The following is a 23,321-nucleotide window of genomic DNA, read 5'->3' on the forward strand; positions in this document are numbered from 1 at the left end:
CCTTCCTTGAGCATGCCTATAGTAACACTGGATAGACAGAGCCAATTTTATTTTACTGATGAGCTACATAGTATGTGATAAACATCTGTTGGTGAAGATTAGACAGATTAGAAATTTTGTGCTTTTCTTATGTATGGCACAAAAGCCAGGATGTGGTGTCATGCTTTGAAAACAATTTTCCATTTACCAAATATCTGTGATGAGAGACTAAATATGTGAGGCAAAGTATTCCATAGAGCAGTGAGAAGAACGTTATCCAAGAAAAACTTTCTGAAGTTATGAAGATGGGTATTTAGACTAATGTCTCTTTAAACTGAAATCATTTCTGTCTGTAGTTCTGTATTAGCATTTGACTATATTTATTGTGAAAGATATGTAAATGTTACTAAATGTAACTATTTTTTCAAAAAGGTATTGTAAATGCATTAAAAAATTTTTTGAGTTTTATTTTTGTAAAGTAGTGGTACAATTTTAGTGAACCATAATTTAGATTCACTCATTCATTCATGTCCATCCTTTGAAAAAGTACTTGTTGAATGTTGATTCTATGCAAGGTATGATGTCAAGCTTTAGAAATACCATGCTGAACAAGATACACTAGTTCTCACTTTTATATTGCCTGGTGGTGGAAATAAAAAAATAAACAAGTAAAAATAAATTAAAAAATGCTAATTGTGATAAACCTTATAAAAGCAGTCATTTTTGCCTAGAGGTTCCATTTTAGTAAATGTTTAATTATCTTGCTTATAATACAAAATGAATGAATCGATGGATGGATGGATGAATGAGTTGTTTAAAGCTTTCTATAAAGCATATCAATCGGATAAAGAAAGTCTACTTTTAGAGATTAGAGAAGAATTGTGGGAGGCAGGTAGCAAACTGTGATAGTGAGCTATTGGAGTTGGAGTTGAGGAAGGGAAATGCAGTGTCAGGCAAAGGGATCAAGTTGTATTGATTCCTTTGGGAGGAAGGGACTGGAGGACTTTTGGGCTTTAAAAAGGAGCTTTGAATTTAAGTAATTGGAAATGAAAGGAATTAAGCAAGGATCTATGATCCACATTGTGTTTTAAAATACTATAGTTTTGTTTCTTGAGAATCGCAATGTTAAAGATGTATGTGTTTATTTTATAGTAAATGTATAATAGAATTGCTATGTGTATAAAAGTGCATATATATTTCCAAATCTGCATTAAATTTTAATCTAAATATAGAAAAGTATTTGGCAGATATTATGTAATAGGTTACCATGTTGTCTTGGTCCTGACTTAGTTAATTTCGATACAAAGATAATTAATGCATTGGCTGTATAAGCTTTTCATTTCCACTACAGTTTAGGAAACTACTTTCAAATGTTTAGCGGAAATCCACTCCATGAATGGGTAACCATTAGCTTTTTTTATCTTAATGTTTAAAATGAATTTAAGTTTTTCTTCATGATATATGAATACTTATTGTTTTCTGTTGTGGGATTTACTAATGGAAAGTTTCAAGTCAGTTTAAAGTCACATAGGGTTCACCAAACACTGAAATTATGTATTCTGTTTAGGACTCTTCTTTTCCCCCTCTTTTCAAATGGTTTACTTTTATCCCTCAAACATGATCTTACATTGCTTGATTATTTGTATCTTCAAAAATGATTTTGGTAAGCACTCTGATTTAGTATACTTTGGATCATTTTCCCTGCCCCCATCATGCTACAATATAAGTTTCATAGTAATTTAATTGTGAATTACATGTTTGTCTTTAAATACTAATGGAGTAAGCTCATTTGTGTTTGGCTCCTTTAGGAGGCTACCACTTAGCCCAGATATTTTAGAACCCACAAGATAATTTACCTTCCTAAATATTTCCCAGATTCTGAAATTTCAGATTACTAACCTCTTTTTTTTTTCTTCTTATTCTAGAAGGATATGGTGAAGAAATAGCCTGCACCCAGAATGGTCAGATGTACTTAAACAGGGACATTTGGAAACCTGCCCCTTGCCAGATCTGTGTCTGTGACAATGGCGCCATTCTTTGTGACAAGATACAGTGCCAGGATGTGCTTGAATGTGCTGACCCCGTAACTCCCCCTGGGGAATGCTGTCCTGTCTGTCCACATACAACTGGAGGTGGCAATACCAATTTTGGTAAGAATGCATAAGGCCAACTCAGAATTTGTCCAGTGACTTATCTTTATAGTTACAGTGTTTTTTGCTCTCAGAATTCAGCAACCCAAGAGAATAATTAAGCTGCTATTCAGTAGTCTTTGGCATAATAATTTCACTCACCCACTTTAATCTAACAGTAATGAAAAGAAAGCTATTTCTTCTTAAGCGAGGAATTTTTTGGGCTGCATTTAAGTGTTTATGTCTAATTTGGGAATTCCTTGTACTACTTATGATGTTCTTTTGTTACCCTATCCATGCTCGTGCCTCCAAGATGTTTGTTGGTTTTCTATGAAGTCCATTAATGTCTAAGAGGAGATCAAAAAACACATTTCTCTTCCCTGTGCCAACTTTACCCTTGGAAGTGGAGTAATAATTTCTAATGTAATTTAGTGCCACAGCACCCTGTGTTACACAGGTTCATAAATGCAGAATGCTTTTAATATTGGCTAAGAGAAACAAGAGAATGGAATGGGTTTTCTGGAGAAAACAATAATATAAATTATTGGTTCTTAAAGCTTCTTTTTTGGAGAAAAGTGTCTGTGTTTAACAAAGACTGTATTTGAGTATACATGTTAGAAAACTTACCTATAAGAGAAACAAGTTCATGGTTATCTGTTTTAGTGAACCAGATAAGATTAATATTAAGCTTTTGGGTTATTTGTTTTAGCAGTCATGAATGGAGGCTTGCATGTACCCTCATCAAGACAGTGTCAAGGCTTTATTTTTTCCCCTAAATTTCACTGTAAATAACAGAAAATATAATGAAGTGCTCAAAAGTATTTTCATGGAAACATTACACAGTAATTTACCAATTAGCCTCTTGGATATCATTCAACAGTAACAGTTGGCGTGGAATAAATACCCAAACTTAACTTTTAGCCATGTAATAAGAAAGATCCCACTTCAGTATTCTTGCCCGGAGAATCACACGGACAGAGGAGCCTGGTGGGCTACAACAGGTGGTCTACATACTACATAGGGTCGCAAAGAGTCAGACACAACTGAAGCAACTTAGCATGCACACAGTAAGGAAGATATAATGGGAGGAATGATAAACAAGGCACTAAAGGGCTGCCTGAAGTGGATATGATCTGCACAGAATCCCCAGGAGTAAAGCAAAATTAAACCTGTGGGGATAAGTGCATGTTGAGACAATGGTAGCAAAAAAAAAAAAAAGAGCAAAATACACAACCTCCTGCAAATATTAAAAAAAAAAAAGCAAAATACGTGACTTCCTGAAAATAGGTGATTTAGGAAAGCCCAATTTATTCCATGATGAATAATTTTAAAAAGTACTGACAACAGTGTTGATACGAAGATACTATAAGGCAAAGATGAGACCGTTTAACTAAATATATGAGATAAAGAACACACCAATAAATATATCATCACAGGACAGATGAAAATTCTGACCAACCCTAATTTCCATTATCACAGAACAATTTAACATTATTAACTGCACCTGAACAAACAATTAGACAAGAACAAGAAGTTAGAAGTTTAGATATTAGAAAAGAGGAGGTTAAATGATCAATTTATAGAAAATATAATTGTGTACTTACAAAACCTTAGGGAATGGAGTAAGGAAATGCTACAAAACAATTTAGTAAGATAGTGCAATATAAAATTAACAAATTAATAGATATACTTATACAATTACTTCATAGAATGTATGTGTGTTAGTCGCTCAGTCATGTCCGACTGTTTGTGAGGCTCTGGACTGTAGCTCTCCAGGTTCATCTGTCCATGGAATTCTCTAGGCAAAAATACTTGAGTGTGCTGGCATTCCCTTCTCCAGGGGATCTTCCCAACCCAGGGATTTGAACCCTGGTCCCCAGCATTGCAGGCAGATTCTTTACCATCTGAGTCACCTATATATTGCTATTATAAATATTATATTTTTATTGCTATTATTCATTCTATGAATATTAATGAATAATTGGAATAACTATATATATTTGTATATTACTTCATAGAATGAGTAATAGGAATAAAAATATCTCATTTATAGTAGCAATATATAGGATAAAGGGGTTAAGGATAAACAAAACAAAATATTTAAGATATATCTGAAGAAAACTTTAGAACACTACTAACTCAAATAATGACTTTAATACATGTAATGTTCCATTATGTTCTTGGTTAGGAAGACTAAAAGAAAATCAATAATAGTGACCTCTGATGAGAAGTGAAATGTGGGACATAGAGAAAAGGGGACAAGGAAAATTTTCACTGTACAATCTATACCTTTATTAATATATTTTAGGTTTTTTAAAAATCATGTGAATGAATAACCTACTCAAAAAAGTATAAAAATCAAAAATAGAGAATATTGATTGAAGATAATTAGTTACAATTTTAATAGTTAATTTTTTTTTATATAAAGGCTGTGAAGAATATTCAAATGTCAGAATTTTTCTAAGGGTATGTTATTTTGCCTCTTATGAAAATATTGGTGCAAAATAATTTGGATTTCTATCTACTGGTGACAGGGAAAGCTTTTTAAATTAAATTCTGACTCTATAAAAATTATTGAAATAAATATTGAGATTCTTAATAACTATGTATGCATAAAATAATATATTTATTCTTTTATTTTTTATAGGAAGAGGAAGAAAGGTAAGTTTTACTTTGCATAGTTTCATTTTTGTAAATTTAAAAAATTCTAATGACATCTACATAATTCTGGCTTTGAAGAGTTTGAAAGCCCTTTGTAAAGTACCATACGAATATAACTATACGAGCATAGTTTAGCTACTTTGATTATAGATTATAGATGTCTCTATTTTCTTCACTTTTAAAATTTTTATTTATAGATGGTTCTTTCAGAAGGTTGTGAATCCTTAAGGGATTGAGACTATGTCATGTTAATCATATACCTTATATATAATAGAATAAGTGTCTAATTGCAATGCAGTAGACCCTGCAATAAATGTTTAATTGAATGAAGTAAGGAATGAAGAAAAGAAGAAAGAAATGGTGGGAGGGTATTTGTTCTACTTCAGTGGAATTGTGGTCGCTCTCCCAGCAATTGAGAAGTAAAGATTTGACTGGGGCTTCCCTGATAGCTCAGTTGGTAAAGAAACAGCCTGCAGTGCAGGAGACCCCGGTTTGATTCCTGGGTCAGGAAGATCTGCTGGAGAAGGGATAGGCTACCCACTCTGGATTTCTTGGGCTTGCTTTGTGGCTCATCTGGTAAAGAATCTGCCTGTAATGTGGGAGACCTCGTTTTGATCCCTGGGTTGGGAAGATCCCCTGGAGAAGGAAAAGGCTACCCACTCCAGTATTCTAGCCTAGATAATTCATTGAACTGTAAAGTCCATGGGGTCGCAAAGAGTCAGACATGACTGATCGACTTTCACACACAAAGATTCAATTAAAAGAATTAATTGAATGACTTGACACACATCATCTCCCTTTCTCTCCTCTTCTTATTGAAGGACCCTGAAATCTAATCCCAGAAACAAGCATTACATTCAACAGGACAATAATGGGGTGTAGCCAAGACCTTGGTATACCTACTCAGTTTAGCCACTTGTTAACTGGACATGTGTGTGTTAGAGTCGCTCAGTCTTGTCCAATTCTTTGCGATCCATGGACTATAGCAGGCCAGGCTCCTCTGTCTATGAAATTCTCCAGGCAAGAATACTGGAGTGGGTGTCATTCTCTTCTTCAGGGCATCTTCCTGATCCAGGAATTGAATCCAGGTCTCCTGCATTGCAGATGGACTGTTGTCTGAGTCACCAGTGATTGGACATGGGTGATCCCATTCAGTGAGAGAGTTCCATCCCCTTGGAAGTGTTCTTTGTTTTCTGGTAAAGCTGAAAAGTATGACATTTACTCAGTCTTATCCAGATGGAATTAAGAATGAAACAGGAATTTAACAGACACAGGAATTAAGAATGAAAATGAAGGGTCATCTTAATTTTCATGGGAGATATTAGACAGCAAATTTAAATTCTTTGCCTTTGCATGCAATGGAAATTTAGTAAATTAATAATTGTACAATTCAATGCAATACCTTCATGGTAAGCAAAAGTGATGTCATCAAGGGGAGGTCCTGGTCATTTTTTACATTTTTGGCTCAGAGGGCAATACCCTAAATTCATCTCATTTGTCATAAATATCAGTGAAGCTATTTATATGTCAATGTATGTCAGAGGAGAAGGGCTGCAAATGCCAGCTCACATTTGGTTTACATTTGAAAGCTGAAAAATTATGAAACTTAAATGTTTGAATATAGCCTGCAAACAGATAGATAGATGAATTAGTAGATAAATAGTTAAACAATCTGTGAAATAAAAAGGAATTGACTGTGAGAACTGCTTTGATGTAATGAACTTAATTTGGGTAGTAATCATCCAGTTTATTGAGGGACAATTGCCAGGCTGTGTCGTCTAGTTTACTGCCTCTTTCCAAAGGTGGTGTGGGACAGCTTGGAGAAGGACATCCTCAAAGCAGCTGTTAATTTAACACATTCTAGTTATGTGCTTATCTTCATGTCTCTGCCATTTATTATCAAGTCATCAGAAATATGAGAGCAGAGCGATATTGTATAAACACACTTTGTGCTAGGTTTATATAATATTGATTTTTATTTATAATTTATTCATTCACTCATGTTAAGCACCAAATGATTACTGAACCTTTGTTAAAATCCTGTAGGAGGCAAATAATGCAGATGACGTGATGGTGGGAAAAATAACTGTGACTGCTTCTTGTGGTAAAGGCTCCTATAAAAGTGATGAGGCATATCCACATACCATTAAGTGATGAGTAACAGATGAGAAGTAAACTTAAACTGTAATTCTCATCTGAACATGAATACTTGAATTTTATGTTTCCCAGGGGTATGAGAATCAAATTTAGTAAAGCAATCATTCCACATAAATTGATTTATTCAAAGCTCATATTAACAAAATGACAAATATTTTCATTTTTGACTTATTTCCAAAATAAGAAATACATAGAATCATTAGATAAATTTGTTATCAAAACTTGATTATAGAACATTCAATCCCATATCAAGTATTGTGGAACAGTAGAAGGCTCGTTTTTCTAATTTTGGCTGAAATAATTTCTCCTCCCTTTTTACTTGTATTTCTAGACTTGTTCCAAAAAGGAATTATTCTCATGTATGTGTGTGCTTAGTTGCTCAGTCATGTCCAGCTCTTTGTGACCCCACGGACTGTGGCCTGCCAGGCTCCTTGGTCCGTGGAATTCTCCAGGCAAGAATACTGGAGTGGGCTGCATGCTTTCCTCCAGGGGATCTTCCCCACACAGGGACTGAACCCAGCTCTCCCTCATTGCAGGTGGATTCTTTACCATCTGAGCCACTAGAGTCCTTTATTTATTAGACACAGATTTACATACCCTCTCCGAACAAGTAAAATTCTCTTGATATTTCAAAGAAAGTTTTTTTAAAACTCTTAAAAGGTTAATTTGTATTACTTTCATGTTAAAAACGGAAAGATCTAGTCTAGAAGTTAGCAGAGGGAGGATGCAGAGATAAGCTTCTCTGCTTTGCTGCTCATGTGTGTTGGCCCCTCTTCCTCTAGTCTTTTTGTGGGTGTTTTTCAGTCTCTTGTGTTCTGCCTTGAGGGATCTGCCTGCCTCTGTAGAGCCATTTCCAATTCTTCTGAATTCTCAATTTATTCCTGACTTCCTGAGGATTAGCTACCTCAGCATTAGAATCAGCAAGTATGATCAGGGTATTGTTCTGTTATTGAGTCCACGATTAAGACTATCAAGATTGTAAAATAATTTTTTAAATGAAGACAAAATCTAAAAGTAAAATATTGAAGCATTGTTTAGGTAAAACTCAGGTACTTGATGAAAAACTAAGATTGTCAGAATGTTAACAGTGATTGTCTCCTGACTGACTATGATATGTACTTTATCTATTTTCTATCATCCTAATTCCTTACTATGAACTCCTATTATTTTTATAAACATATGTAAAAACAGTGTATATGAAAGAAGTTAAATAAAGTAGAATTCATTACCCTTGTTTTTCCTATAGTTTGGATATAATTCCTAATGCATTCATTCTCTATAATTACCTGGGAAAAAGCATTTTTATAGTGTATTAATGATAATTACTATATTAATTTTATTGGGAACTTCTGTGTGCCCAACTGAGAATATAAAGTAGATAATTATTACCTTGGGGAGACCAATATCTATTGGAAGACAAATACTGAAATAAATGATACAAGTGAATATGTGATAAAATAGAGGTATGTGTGTATTAGTTGCTCAGTCATGTCCGACTCTTTGTGATCCCGTAAACTGTGGCCCACCAGGCTTCTCTGTCCATGGAATTCTCCAGGCAGGAATACTGGAGTGGGTTGCCATCCCTGTCTCCAGGGGATCTTCCCGACCCAGGGGTTGAACCTGGGTCTCCCACACTGCAGGCAGATTCTTTACCATCTGAGCCACTGGGGGAGTTCACAGTAGAGGTATATAAAGATATAATTCAACCAATGTTATTTAAACAACATACTCGACATCGTGCTATAAGAATACAATTTTTGAAAATCTAAAGTTCTAAGAATCAAAAGAAATTCCATCTATATCTGTGGTGTTAAGATATAGATACAAAGATGGTGTTAAGATAAAGATAAAAGCAAATTATGCTTTATTTACTTTGAGTTATGATAGTTTCTTGTTATTTTCTATTTTCCTGTTCAAATAATTTTTCTAGGTTTTCCTCAGATATTGAGAATTACCTAATATCATTATGTCTTTTATTTTCTTTCCTTTTTTTCTTTAAAAGATGATCACATATCTCTTGTTATTTCTCATAGTCTTCCATGAGTTTAAAAAAGAAAACGATGGCAGGTGTTTTGGAATTGGCATCTGATAAGTTACTAAAAACTAAATGGCATGTAATATGAGTGTGAGAGTTCAAATATAAACATATTTCTGGATTTTCCTTTGTGCTTTGTCTTTGGGTGGTTTTTCCTATGGTGCTTTGACTTTACATTTTTTTAATCACAAGCCTTTCTTTGTTGTTAGTTATATTTCTTATTCTTTAAAAAGATACTTATTTGTTGCTTTGGGTTGCGCTGTGTCTTCACTGCCGTGCCCTGGCTTGTCTCTAGTTGCGGCGAGTGGGGCCACTCTCTAGTTGAGCGGCAGGGTCTCACCTCAGTGGCTTCTCTCGCTGCAGGGCGTGAGCTCCAGGTGCTCAGTCTCAGTAGCTGCCGCTCGCGGGCTCAGTAGTTGCGGTGCACGAGCTTAGTTGCTCCGTGGCGGGTGGACCCTCCTGGGCCAGGGATCAAACCTGTATCCCATCCACTGAACCACCAGTGACATTTCTAATCATCTCTTTGGGTCTGACTGCCGTAAAAACTGAACGGAAACTTTACACATTTCACGCAGTGGATTAATTTTATTTTCATGTTTTTGAGAGAAGCAGTGTTTTTTTCATGAATACAGTCTGACTAACTATTCTAAAATTGATTAACCTTTTTCTCATTTTATTTTTTACCTTTCTTACATACAAATTTCCATTGTTTACATGGAATATTTTGATATAACATGTTAATGCTCAGTAAGCCACTATATTTTGCTAATTGCATTTTTTTTTTTACTTCATAGGGACAAAAGGGAGAACCAGGATTAGTACCTGTTGTAAGTATACATGTATATACATTTTTCATGTATTTGATAAACTTAGTTATAGCATCATTGTATATTATTACTTATATACATACTTTCAAAAATAGGGAATTTAATTATTTTATAACCAAACTTTTAGTATAAAGCAAGCAAAATAAAATAGATCAATTCTTAATTTAATATATTTCATGTTTATTTTTCCTGACTTTAATTTATTTTCCCATGACTAAAGGTGTAAATCAAGCTTTTACAGAATTAAATATATTGTATGTGAATATAAAGTGATAATTAAGATGTATATTTTTATAGTATATTTAGCTATATCATCCAAATGGAGAGGCATGATTTAATGTGCCACACTTCTGGAACTATGCTATGTTATTATCATGATGTAAAGTCCACAGTGTATAGAGTTCTTAAGCGTTATCTAGACTTGGAGATGATCATAAAGTATGTCATTATGTAGGATGAAAGTTCTTCACTATTCTTCTTGCTTTTAAAGGAGTTATCATTTTGTTAAGACAAAAGTAGAACATGTTGATTTATTTGACAATATTTGCATTTTTGCTTTGCTTTTAAATTGACTTGTTTTTAGCAAAGATTACCTAAAAAGTGAAACCATTCATATTGGTTGTGTTCATTTAAAAGCACAGTGCATAAGGTACTGTATTAAGCCCTTCCTAAATATTTATTTGTTTGTCTTCACAACAGCTCTGAGAGGGAGTTAATTTCATAATCATTATCACCATTTTACAGAAGAGGAATCTTAAGTACAGAGAGGATAATTAATTAGTTCAAGGTCATACAATTGGTAAGGGTTGGAGTTAGGATTTGAACGTAGGTTTCCTGGATCCAGCATTAGCTCTTAATCACTATACCGGTACTGCCTCCTTGTATTAGAATTTAAATTAATGTCTTAGCCTTATAAGAAAGTTGGGGATGGAATGGGCACCAATTGCTAACATCCATTTGTTTTAAAGTAATAACCGGGCCTTTTGTTCTTCTTATCCATTTGACTATTGAGTTTCTAAAACTCTTTGAAACTTTCTCTCTGCGTGTTGTCTCGTTTATCGTTTAGGTGACAGGCATCCGTGGACGCCCAGGACCTGCAGTAAGTAGTTGCCTCCAGTATTCATGGTATTCTTGAAGTTCTTTGAGATACTGAATCTTTATGGATATTATGTCCACGAAAAGACAATAGATTATAAAACAATGATGTGCTTGGTTTCTTGAAACGTTTTGTTCTGAAACACCTTAAAGTTTAAACATTTCTTTGCAGCAGTGAATGAAATTGATGAACCCTATTTAGGTTAACTGTACTCATTGAAATTAGGGCATATTAGTCTTATTGACAATGATTAAGGATAGACTACTTTTATCTATTTCATGAAATAAACTGTTAATTTCATCTATTATTAAAATTAAATCAATAGAATTTGATATTATTGATATATTTTGATATATTCTATTGTAATATTTACTATTACATAACAGTATATTAATATGTATTATATTGGTATAACAGTAAATATTACAGTAGGGTTTGAGAAGATATATATCAGGATGGCATATTTCTGGTTCAGCATAAAAGACTACTGATTTCAGGTTTGGATTAGTGGTAGCATGCACAGGTGGCCAGATGCGTAACACACACACACACACACACACACACACACACACTGCTGTAAATTTTAAAGCACATTAGGTCAATATAAGTGAAATACTGATATACTTCAACAGACCTGCTGTAGTCATTCTGAAGCATTTTCTTTTAAACAACATTGTGTTTTGGACTGAGTAAATGCACAATCAAATTTTTATAACTCAGTTGAAACTCTTTTGAAGAGAAATAAAATTCTCCTGGCAACTGCCATTTTCTGGGGAAAAAAGTTAATTTAAGATATAAGCACGAAATGCCAGTTTTGAAATATAATAATCATTTGTTATTTTAATGGAAAAATAACTGCAATTGCAGTTACCATTTGGAAAATTCTTGGTGGGTTTTAAATTTACAATGGAGATGAGGCAAAGCTAAAAAATGATATTGGATACTTGAAGGAACACAAGGTAGGAGCAGAATAAGCTTTTTTTTGCCATTGCTTTCATCAGCAACTTGAATAGCAATGAATAGTTTGGGATACCATGTACCAACATGAATTCATACCTTTCCTTAGAAAAATTGAAGATTTGGAGTTTGGACAATAATGTAGTTCTCAAAATTTGAATTGTAAGTTTTTGTGTCTAAGACAAGAGAGCAAAAAAAAAAAATGATCTTTGCAAATTTTCAACTATTGTTTGAACTAATTCATACAACTCATTGGGTATGATGTTGTTATATTTACTTCTTCACAAGTCTTTAAGCTTCAGTGTGAAAATAAACAGCCTTTCTGTATACACAGAACTTTTATACATACATGGCTTTATTTTCTGTATTCTTCAGCTGAAATTTTAAAATAGATGATATTTCTGTTTTTCGGTTTTCTTATATCAGTAACCTTTAAAGCAAAATTAACTGAAGTATACATGTTTTACAGACATAACCATCATCTTCTGTTTTAGGGACCACCGGGATCACAAGGACCGAGAGGAGAGAGAGGCCCCAAAGGAAAACCTGTGAGTTGACAGTGGAGCTCCCTTTTTGTGAACTTTAACAAGTAAGCCCATCCATGCCAAGTTCCATGGATGCAGCAAAGAGCCAGTGGCACTTTTCCTTTCTCCCTTCTATTAAACATGACATAGAGTTCAGGTCATGAAGTGATTGTGCATTGATCCTGATTCAGAGGAAAGCATCACATGCTAATAATTACCTATGATCTCTCAGATGACACAGATGATATCCATGTGTCCTTTATGAGGTCGAATTAAAGTAGAATCTAAGGAAACATAATGAATACCTCATACTGTTTTCAGAAGTTTTAACTCTTGAGTAAACAGTGCCAACAATGCATCTTTGAGAGAAAACACCCAAGCTGTGTGATCTGTGGTTGCTCCAGGAATAACCAAATTGGATAAAGGAAAAAGAAATTATTAGAGGACAAAATTTTCTTTCAAGTGGTTTTGTAATGAGTTTATTTCCCAAGTAATGCTGCCTTTTTCATTGGGCAGCTGCTGCAAAGCTAATCAAAGGAGTAATTTTAAACATCAGCAAATTCATTATCATAGGGAATACCTTTAAATTTAAATAATCAACTCTATGTTCTTGAGATAAGCCTCGAGATTATTATATAATACATGCTAAATGTTTTCTCTTATTAAGAATTCCTATTATAGCAATCATTTTTCTCTTTTATATCTTACCCTCAAAATTTGTCTTTTATATATCAATAGCAAATCCTTAGATGAATTTGTGTATCAAAAATAGATTCAGATGAATCTATCATTATCCTATGTTTCAACCTGAAAAAATTCTGCTGTTTAATTTTCTGTCTAATGATATCTACTAAGATATAACTTTCTATGGGTTTTTAACCTTCCAAATATGTACTTATCCATATCTAAATGGGAAAAATAGATGAGCAAGGAAGCAACAAACCACCTTAAATATATAAGTAAGGAAAAAAAACATATTCTAGATCATGTTACTAGGAACCCTTGCCCCTGGTTTCATCTTTGATACTGTTTTTCGCTTCTACTCATTTCACCAAGAAAGGGATGATGCCAGTACTTTTTCCAAACTGCAGCTGAAGTTATGGAAAGTATTTGCAGGCATGCAGGTAAATGACAGTGGTCCCAAGGAAGAAGGTCGTAGCCATGTAGGTGGACAGTAAAGCTGGTTTCCGATTACCTCATGGCCCATTCTTTGATGGTGTTCTGCCATGCTGCCTCACCAGCATTGCCAGCTGAAACCCTGCTGGTAGATATTCGGATGTCTGTCCAGAAGTCTGGGATGTCAGAGGCAGGTGGGACATGACTTCAGCTGGGTGGACGGTGGGGGTCATGCAGGAAAGGTTATAGCTCGATGTACTTGTGCCCAGAATAACTGATAAAACTGAGTCCTAAGTGTAGGTGGACGCTGCTGTGAAACTCATGGGTGGGATTACAGAATTTCTTGTTAGGGTTCAATGAATCTACTCCCCACTCTCTTTGTCTTCTCTTTCCTTTCTCTTCTCTTCTCGACTTAGTATGTGATAGGCTCCCTTTCCTGCCTTGGTTTAGTCTGAGACAATCAATGGGAAGTGTGTGTGTGTGTGTGTGTGTGTGTGTGTGTGTGTGTTAAAAAGAGTGAGAAGTAATTATTTATTTGGAATTGAGCAAGACAGTTCTGGTCGATACCCAAGTAGGAAATCTGTTCCTCTCTAATCCTAGCAAGCAGTGGTGTGATGGCCAAGTGTTTAATAACTGATTTATTTTTTAAAAAAATGCCTATAGCTGTTGCTGATTTCTCTGGTGTAAATACTTCCACCACAACTTTTTCCAAGATACTGGCATGATGTCACAAATGCCTACAGGCAGAGTGTTTTACCTCAGGTCCTAAGACTGGCTGGTCCTAAGATCCTTACGTGGACAAAAGCTGTGGATGCTGCGATATAGGCTGGTAGTGCAATCATGTATGACACTTTTCTCCCCTTTGTTACCATCAAACGGTACAGAAAGCTCATAAAATAGAGCAGTTCCTCACTCTTAACACCACTGATGTTTGGGGACAGATAATTCCTTGTGTTTTGAGGGTAATTTGACAGCATTCTTGCTGTCGACCCACTAGATGCCAGTAGGAACACCTGCCCCCGCCTCCGCCATACAATTGTAACAAATAAAAATATCTCTTGGTGCTGGCAAATGTTCCCTGGCAGTGGGGAGGGGAGCAAATTGCTTAAGACTGAGAACTACTGATGCAGAGATCCTCTCATGAAGCCCTCATTACTAGCCAGTGATCATCATGATTCTCGCTCACACATACCCTTAGTTTTAAGTGTACTGTCCTGGTAACTTCATACTGACAAACTAGCAACGTGTCAGGAGATGGACGGCAATCAGTGGTGTGCTGAGTTCTAATCGCGCCTGTCACTTAACCTCTACATGTCTCTTTCCTCATCTGCAAAATGGAGAATATACCAGTTATTACTAACTCTCATATTTCATAATGTGGGTGTGTGTGATATTACTAACTATCAGTGAGAAAAGTTCTTTCTGATTTGGGGGCATTATTATTCCTATTTGTGAATGTTTAAACGTTGCCACCTAGTGACAATCTACAAGTACTTTTTATTGTGGATTGTCTCCTGCGACAGTGAAGTATCCTGTGGGTGGGGAAAGAATGATTATAGAGAGAATGCTTGCCTTCATACAAAACTTTTGTGATTCGTCACACCTGGAAATATGAAAATATGTATTTTGATGTGTTTTGCGGTTATAGTTTTTGGTTTAAATATTTATCAGTAAAATATCATGTATTATAGGCTTTTTTCCTTATTTTCATTTACAGTCTTGCTTATTATGTTCACTTAGTTTTGGATGATTTTCACAGGTTTTTATTCATTTTAACCTCAATTTGTATAAAAGTAGATCATGTCGGCTATTTAGAGGAGATAGCATGGAGGCATAGAATGCATCATGAAGTCAGTGAAAAAGTGGGCTATCTTCAGAGCAGACTTTGAAACAGGATTTTTAATCACAGAGGGCTGGGGAAAAGACCCAATTTTTGAGGATTAATATTACCCAAACCTCTCTCTACTCCCAGTGACACTAAATGTAGTTTTTGGTTTTGCTTTGGAAATCTCTTTGGGAGCAGAGAGAATGTTTTAGCTCAGTTTTTTGTATTAACAATACCTGATTATTAACTAGCAATTTCACATTTTAAAAACACATTAAGTTTTCCACACATAGTGGTCTGAGTAGGTCAGACTGCTATGTTTTATATGCCACCATTGACAGCATACATTTCCAGACCATGGTGTCACATTTGTATGATCTAGAAGCCTTAGGCAGCAATGGAAAATTAGCCTCCATTATGTAATACAATGAAAAAAGAGTAGAGTGAGTAGTCAGTTTCTGAGAAATCAGTTTTCAAAATTTTTTTTCAGGCTGTTATCTACTTCTGTTTGAATAGATAAATTTCCTTAATTATGCCACTACTCCAAGAAGTAAACATGTCAAACAGAGTGTTTGAATATGTAAGAATATATATTAATTAAATTTCGGAATAGCTCTTATGCCACCCTCCCCCAAACCATCATCTGCAAGCCACCTCTCCTCCCCACTCTGCTTGCCCTGTGCTTCCTCCCTCCACTGTATCAGCTCGTGTTTGCTTATTGTGTGCTGAGAGATAGTCTCAGGTGTAGGCTTGGTAAACTTCTTTTACTGTTTAACTCATCATATCTATATCTATATCTACTTTTGATCCTTGCTTCTAATTAGTAGAATCATATTGCATTTTGAGTTCTTTGATCCTTCCTTTCCTTTCTTTGGTCCTATTATGAATTTCCAGGGTTAAAAAGCTAGAAAATACTTAACAAGACTTGTGGGAATGATGAGGTTAGGAGATGGAGCATTTCCAGAACTGGGGACGTGGCCGTTGCCCAAGCTGCCTTCAGAATGTGGGTTAGGAGGAGGGTGGAATTTGGCAGCTGTAACTCATTGCTCACTTCCTTGAGAACTAGACTTGGCTGCATCCCCATGCCTTTCCTCTGCTTCTCATGGGTCTGGTCCACCTTTGGGAGTAGTAGGGAAAATAAAGTGTATCAGACTTCAAGTACTAGAGTAAAGAAACTGAAATGCGAAAATGTAGTAATCATATACTGACTGTCTACTATGAGCCAGGAACTATGTAAAACATTAAAAAATTAGATGAGGAAAACCACAAACACTGTTCAAAGACCCATCATGTTCTTTTCTTAAGTGGGGGAAAGTTAAGCAGGAACATACACAGTTAATTTAAAACGAGTGAATTTAGAAATCATTGACTAAATACCCTTAAACAGCAAAACTCAAGTAAGGAAACTTATTCTAGAATATTGACAAACTGAATACACTCATAATTATTCCAAAAAATCTGATTACTGGGAATTTAACACATCAAGAGTAAAATTCTTATGCAGAGTGTGTCCTCTCCTGACGGCAGAGGCTGTGACCAGTGCTGAAATCTGCAGGTTTGGTGTAGCTGATGAAATTACTGTGGGTTGCTGGCTTGCTCTTTTTTAAAAAAATAATGAACACTTCATCTCCATCAAGAAGCTTGTGGCTTTTGTTTTCTCCTAGGTACATATTTAGCAGTGGGTTCTAATTTCTTCTGGCTTATTCTCCAGGGGCCTCGTGGTCCTCAGGGAATTGATGGAGAACCTGGTGTTCCTGGTCAGCCAGGTGCCCCAGGACCTCCTGGGCATCCATCTCACCCAGGACCGGATGGCATGAGCAGGGTGAGTGGTGTGCATTGCTTAATATCTTCTGTAGATAATATATTAAGTTTATGGTATATTTTTAGGATCTGAAATTGTGTTAGTTCACATATTGGTCCTTATCTGTAAGAGCAGCTAAATGAACACAATAACAACAAAACTAAGAAATCCACAGGGAATTGTTGGAAAATTCAAAGTATCACTTTTTAAAGATGCTGCTTCAAATGGCTTGTATTTCTTAATGTCAGTTCTGGGCATTGGGATTTTGTTCTTTGTTGATTCTAAAGGACCACTAATATTGTTCCCACTGTGAATTGGAAAGAGAAATACGTCGTTCTCCTTTATTGTTTTGTTCTCTTGGCTCAGAATGTTGAAAGAACCTGTGACATGTCCTCCCACCAAGGAAAGATGGCACATCCGGGATGATGCTTGCAAATGGGCCACTGAATTGACATAAAAAATGCATTCTGGTTATGTCTCTGAGTGTTAATTTCCTACCAGAAGTAAAATAAAATGTCTTTCTATGCCTGCCTGTTTGAATTCTTAGTGGCAGATTTTTGAGTAGATTTGTGAGCAAATTGCGTAGTACAACAAGGGAAAGTATGGAACCCTGAAATGTGATTTTTGTTTTACAACAATTTTTACATTTGCTTTTCAACTCATTGTAGAAGGAATTGACAATTTATTTTTAAAATTATGCACCTTCTTTTCCCATTAAAATCTGGAAATTGATAGAACTCCTGGAATGAAAATGGACAGTTTTAGTCAATTGGGTTACCAGAGATTTTTAGATGTGAAGGAGAGAAGGTAAAACTGTTACTGATTTTGGAATATTCCAGGATTCATTAAAAAGATCATAAAATTTTAATCAACTTATATAAATACAGTTAAAATTTACTGGCTACTAACAAAGAAAAAATAATACCATCTGAGTAAAGCAGTCTGGTATAATGGAAAAATCTTTAGGACAAATGTTTTAAAGGCACTTTTAATTGGCATGCACTAACAATGGGAAAAAAGCAAATAAAAAGACTTAAACCTGAAATTGATTAGACTGGCTAAATGCTTATCAGAATGATCCATGCTTTTATCAAGTATCAGGCATTTGGCCCATTGCAGTAGTTATTTTGAAGCAACATAGTGAGGAAGATTGTTCACTCAAAAACACATACAGGGAAAACAGATTGAATCTTTTTCCTTGCTTTAAAGTCAAAAGTTTACAATGATTCTCAAAAGAGCCATTCTTTAAGGATCCCAGAGATCGTACACTTCTCAGTTTAAAAAGTATGTTGATATAGATCTTTTACTGTGGAAATAATGTCAACACATTTCTTTAACAGCCATTTTCAGCTCAGATGGCTGGGTTAGATGAAAAGTCTGGACTTGGGAGTCAAGTAGGACTGATGCCTGGATCTGTGGTAAGTGTAGATTTTACTGATAATCAAAGTACTTTGGAAAAACCATTATGCAGAGAGGTTTGAGTTAGCTAGTAAAGTAATATGTATCTTCTTAAAATATATCCATCCATCCATTCATTCACTTTACTTATCAAACTCTGCTGTGTAATATTTGAAAGCCCAGTGGTGTTCCATTTGTAACTGTGCAAAGTTATTTGTCTTCATTAATAAAGGACTGTCTGTATTTTTCACCTAATTTATAACCACCACAACAAAAACTGTACATTCTAAAAACTAAAAAAAAGCAAAGCAAAGTCTGTTTTATGGTATTGTTAGAAAGTTATTTGGCAAAATGTATTATTCCCTTATATTATTTTCCTTTCTCTGGTTGCCTTATGCTGACAACTCTAAAATTTACTCACTGGGCCATTAGCATTCTCTTTTGCATTTCTTCAACAGCCAGAAAGATTCCCATTTTCTTTACTTTAACCTGGGTATTTGGAACAATGTAATTTTATTAAATGAATTAACTCTTTGCATAGCGACTCTTCCATACTTTTTTGCTCATAACGTAATTCAAAGGCATTCCAGATTAATGACATTTCAAACAATGTAAAGTCAGACTGCATAGATAAACACCCCTTCTACCTATCCTTTGGGCTTCCCAGGCAGTACTAATGGTAAAGAACCTGCCTGCTAATGCAGGAGACATAAGGGACCTTGGGTCAATTCCTGGGTTGGAAAGATCCCCTGGAGGAGAGCATGGCAACCCACTCTAGTATTCTTGCCTGAAGCTCCATGAAGAGAGGAGCCTGGTGGGCTACAGTCCATGGGACTCCAAATAGTCAGACAAAATGGAATGTTTGAGCACACACACCCATCCTTAAGGCCAGTGAGTAATTTAAACATTGTTGGTATATATTTTAAGTCACTTAAACATTGTTTGATTATACATATTCTTAAGTCAGTAGCAGTATGGTCTCATTCAATGATTAACTGAGGATATTTTTCTGAAATACATGTTTTTAATCATTTGAAGTTCAAGTTACAGGTGTGTTTATTTTTTTAAATGAAGCTCTTATTTTCTTGCTATCTAAAATCTGATCAATCCAAAACAAAAATTTAAGTTTTCACCATAAGAACAAACTAGATTTTGATTTAATTGCTTTTGCTTTTTAAAGTGTGACATTTTAAAAAAATTACATAGACATTCACTAACAACTTTTAAAAATAGCATTTTCCTTTTCTTACCTTTGTTATGTCACATTGTAAGCGTTTCATAATAAATGGGGGAAAACTGGATACTTTAGATGCGTGCCATGAAAGAAAGAAATAACCTACAAAACTCAGTGCCCCAGATCATTTAAAACTTACATTTAAAATAATCCAGTTGCTATTGTTGATAGTTTCATAAGCCTTTAATTCAGTGTGCTCATTGAAATTATGAGTTATTTGCTGTGAAGCTGAAGAATTAAATAGACAGTTTGATAACAATTTATACTTGCCAAGATTTCTCTTTCTTGGTTATTCTGCTTCAATTAAACCACCCCTTAAGTATGCAAGAGTTCTCATCCCAAGACATTGGGTGTGCACAGGCATTTTTATTTCTTTTCATGACTCTGAATGTGTGTATAAGATCATCCCAAACATTATCCAAGCTTTAATCTTTTTGAATTTAGCTGTATTCCAGGTGAATACAGAAGGACAATGTCATCACCTTTTCACTGTCAGACATTCATTTTTCCAAATTCTAAAGTAAATTCAACATTTTTGAAAGCTGTGAACTAATTGTCATGAACACTAAGCAACTTTTCTTCTCATTTGTTTTTAAGGGTCCTGTTGGCCCAAGGGGTCCTCAAGGTTTACAAGGACAGCAGGTAAGTCTTTTTATAATTAAATCACATATCATTAAAAAAAAAAAGAAAAATAAGTAAGTTCTCTGGGACATGACTGCTTTTGGCTAGGCTTTAAATTGCATATTGTAATGCTCAGAGGACCAAGTGGTTGGATAGTATCATCAACTCAATGGACATGAGTTTGAGCAAGCTCCGGGAAACGGTGAAGGACAGGGAAGCCTGGCATGCTGCGGTCCATGGGGTCGCAAAGAGTCGGACGCAACTGAGTGACTGAACAATAGCAACAATACTCACTGAATGGGCTGTATTCAATTAATTTTCATGCACTTAGAAATATGTTCAATATGTTTTCAAAGATTTTTCGTGATGCTGAAGTTTTATCACCTGGTTTCTTTATGTGACTGACCTCCAATACAAAGAATTTTTATGTGCCTGTGATTGTAAAATAACAGATCATTATCTCATGTCATGGTGAAAATCCTTATAATTAATTATGTGCCAACTCTGGAGCTATGAAATGAGGTCATAGAAGAATATCACCACGTAGTATTATTAGAAATAACAGCAACAATGATCACTCTATGAAATCTTTATAAAGCAAATAATTCTGTACTTTCCTTCTATAACCTTTCAAATACTAATAAAATACTGATGTAGAGCTATTTTAATTTTTGTAGTGATTTGACAGGCTGTAGAAAGTGTTTTTTTTTTCTAAAGAGAGAGAGAAGAATTCCTAGCTCAAACATGCCGTATTTTCATTATCATGTGTGTGGAGTTTTACTCCAAGCTATTATACAGTACTGCCATTGTGAATGGAAAATGTAGCTGATAAAGAAGGAGGAAGAGAAGAGGGAGATGGCTACCACTATCGACACTCACTCTGTGCCAGCACTGTTCTAGGCTCTCAACATGCATTCGTTACCCAAAGAGATATAGCAGCTTAATGAAGGAGGTGCCACATTATTCTCATCTCACAGATTAGGAAATGTGATATAGAGAGATGAAGTTATTAATAACTCATCCAGAGTCATAGCTGGAGAGTGGCAGAGTCAACATTTTGAACAATTGCACTGTACTGTGGACAGTATAGGATTCAGTATTGTGTTTTCTTTGATTTGTCCATATAATTTGTGTATTATATATAAATTTTATACAATTTTTTTTTTAGGGTGGTGTTGGCCCAGCAGGACCACCTGGTGAACCTGGTGACCCTGGCCCAATGGTAAATGTCAAGTAAGCATGTAGACCCAGTTAACTATGGGTCCACCATTACAATGATGTCAAGAGTTATTTATGCTACCACCTCTTTCCTAATGTAGCAATATATTCTAGTCCAGTTCAGGAGTCCTGTGTTATGGACTGTGCTTAAGCTACATATTTCTTGTGGCATAGTGTTTAAATTCAGAGGTTTTAAATGTGGTCAGCGGAAAGTGCTAAGATATGTGCATCTGTGAAATTAAATTTTTTTCCTTTGAGCACATAATCTGAAAGATACAACATAAACTTCAGAATATTAATGACGTTGTTTTCTCTGATATTCTTCATTTGTCTCAACAGTATTTTGGATTGTATCATTGATGGATATGGGTAAATAAAGGTAAATATCCTTACTTCCCTTTTGCTTCATTTTGTTATTAGGGTCCAATTGGTGCACGAGGACCAGAGGGCCCTCCTGGAAAACCTGGTGAAGATGTAAGCTGCTTTTCTTCATTTTGCTTTGAAATTTGTCAAATTTCAAAATTTGCAAAATTTTGGCTAGGAAAGAGCTGCAACATTAACATGAATATTATTCATTGGTTCCCATTTCATTCCTCTCCTTTTTACTGTCATTAAATTTAATAAAAACAGGAGAGGTTAGAATGGAATTTTATAAAATCTGAAAGTGCTCTTAATTGTGATGGTATTGTATTGTTAGGTACGGTAGGTATTGTAGGCCTGCTCAGTTTTTCCATTATGATTTCTCCATGGGATACTAGAATTGCTGTCACAACAGCAACAACATTTGGTGGGCAGAGCTTTTGAAGTGATCTTAAGGAAAAACACATTTCTTTGATCCCAAAAGATCATTATGAGGCCCTCATTAAATGGATTTTTAAAAATGTCCACAGAATAGTGTCAGTATTGCTCTCCAATGCTCAAAAAGTTGTTTCTTTAATTGAATATTTAAAGTTAAGCCTAAATCTCAGATTTTAACATTAAGAACATGTGATCAGTGTTCTTAAGAACATTTAAGAACCAGGTATAACAACAGATTTGCTTTCCTGAATTCCTCTGTTAGTTGCACCAAAGTTGAGGATAAAATCATTAGGGAGGCCGTTAATGTCTATGTGACATTAAACCAAGAAAATATTTTCCTTTGGGTGTTGTGAGATTTATTTAAGTGGATTACAGTGAATTAAGTGGATACAGAAAATATCTCTGGTAGTTCTTAAATTTTTTTTCATCACAAGAAATAAGTGGTAAAGTTATTTTGAGAAGCACTGTTTCAGTGCTGCATGTTGATGTAGAATTTCATGGCATGTGTGTATGTGTGTGTGTGTGCAAATTTTGATGTTGAATAAAATGGAGAGCTAGGTCAGACCAGTATAATTTATATTTATTTCTTCTTCTGATAAACGAATGGACTCTCCACAGACTGACTTGCTATAATGGATTGCCCTCAGGAGTAGGGCTGTGTTCTCACCCTGCTTAGACCATTGGATGTGAGCTTTCTAAGGAAGACTTTTCACCTGCAATTGATTTGTCATTTAGTCTCAGGAGAGAAAATTTTAAATCCCTCTTTGCTTTCCTCCACTTTGCTTTTTTCCCTATAAAGGGTGAGCCTGGTAGAAATGGAAAACCTGGTGAAGTGGGATTTGCAGGATCTCCGGTAAGTTTATACTGATCAACACAACAATACAAAGACAAAATTCAAACAATGAAGAACATTTAAAACTAACTCACCATTCATTCACTAACTCA

The 23,321-nt window shown here is 35.1% G+C and overlaps 1 protein-coding gene across 1 annotated transcript in view; it reads left to right on the forward strand.

Moving 5' to 3' along the window:
• The window catches only part of COL5A2 (collagen type V alpha 2 chain), a 147,653-nt gene that overhangs the window by 71,788 nt on the left and 52,544 nt on the right, over window positions 1–23,321 (forward strand). The window contains exons 2-12 of the mRNA XM_052636177.1: window positions 1,905–2,129; window positions 4,756–4,769; window positions 9,756–9,788; window positions 10,855–10,887; window positions 12,336–12,389; window positions 17,018–17,128; window positions 18,448–18,525; window positions 20,337–20,381; window positions 21,529–21,582; window positions 21,999–22,052; window positions 23,176–23,229. Coding sequence (XP_052492137.1) covers window positions 1,905–2,129; window positions 4,756–4,769; window positions 9,756–9,788; window positions 10,855–10,887; window positions 12,336–12,389; window positions 17,018–17,128; window positions 18,448–18,525; window positions 20,337–20,381; window positions 21,529–21,582; window positions 21,999–22,052; window positions 23,176–23,229 — 755 coding nt within the window. The remainder of the gene's footprint in view (window positions 1–1,904; window positions 2,130–4,755; window positions 4,770–9,755; window positions 9,789–10,854; window positions 10,888–12,335; window positions 12,390–17,017; window positions 17,129–18,447; window positions 18,526–20,336; window positions 20,382–21,528; window positions 21,583–21,998; window positions 22,053–23,175; window positions 23,230–23,321) is intronic.

The sequence above is a fragment of the Budorcas taxicolor genome, chromosome 2 (assembly GCF_023091745.1).
Source record: "Budorcas taxicolor isolate Tak-1 chromosome 2, Takin1.1, whole genome shotgun sequence".
In the NCBI taxonomy this organism is placed as follows: Eukaryota; Metazoa; Chordata; class Mammalia; order Artiodactyla; family Bovidae; genus Budorcas; species Budorcas taxicolor.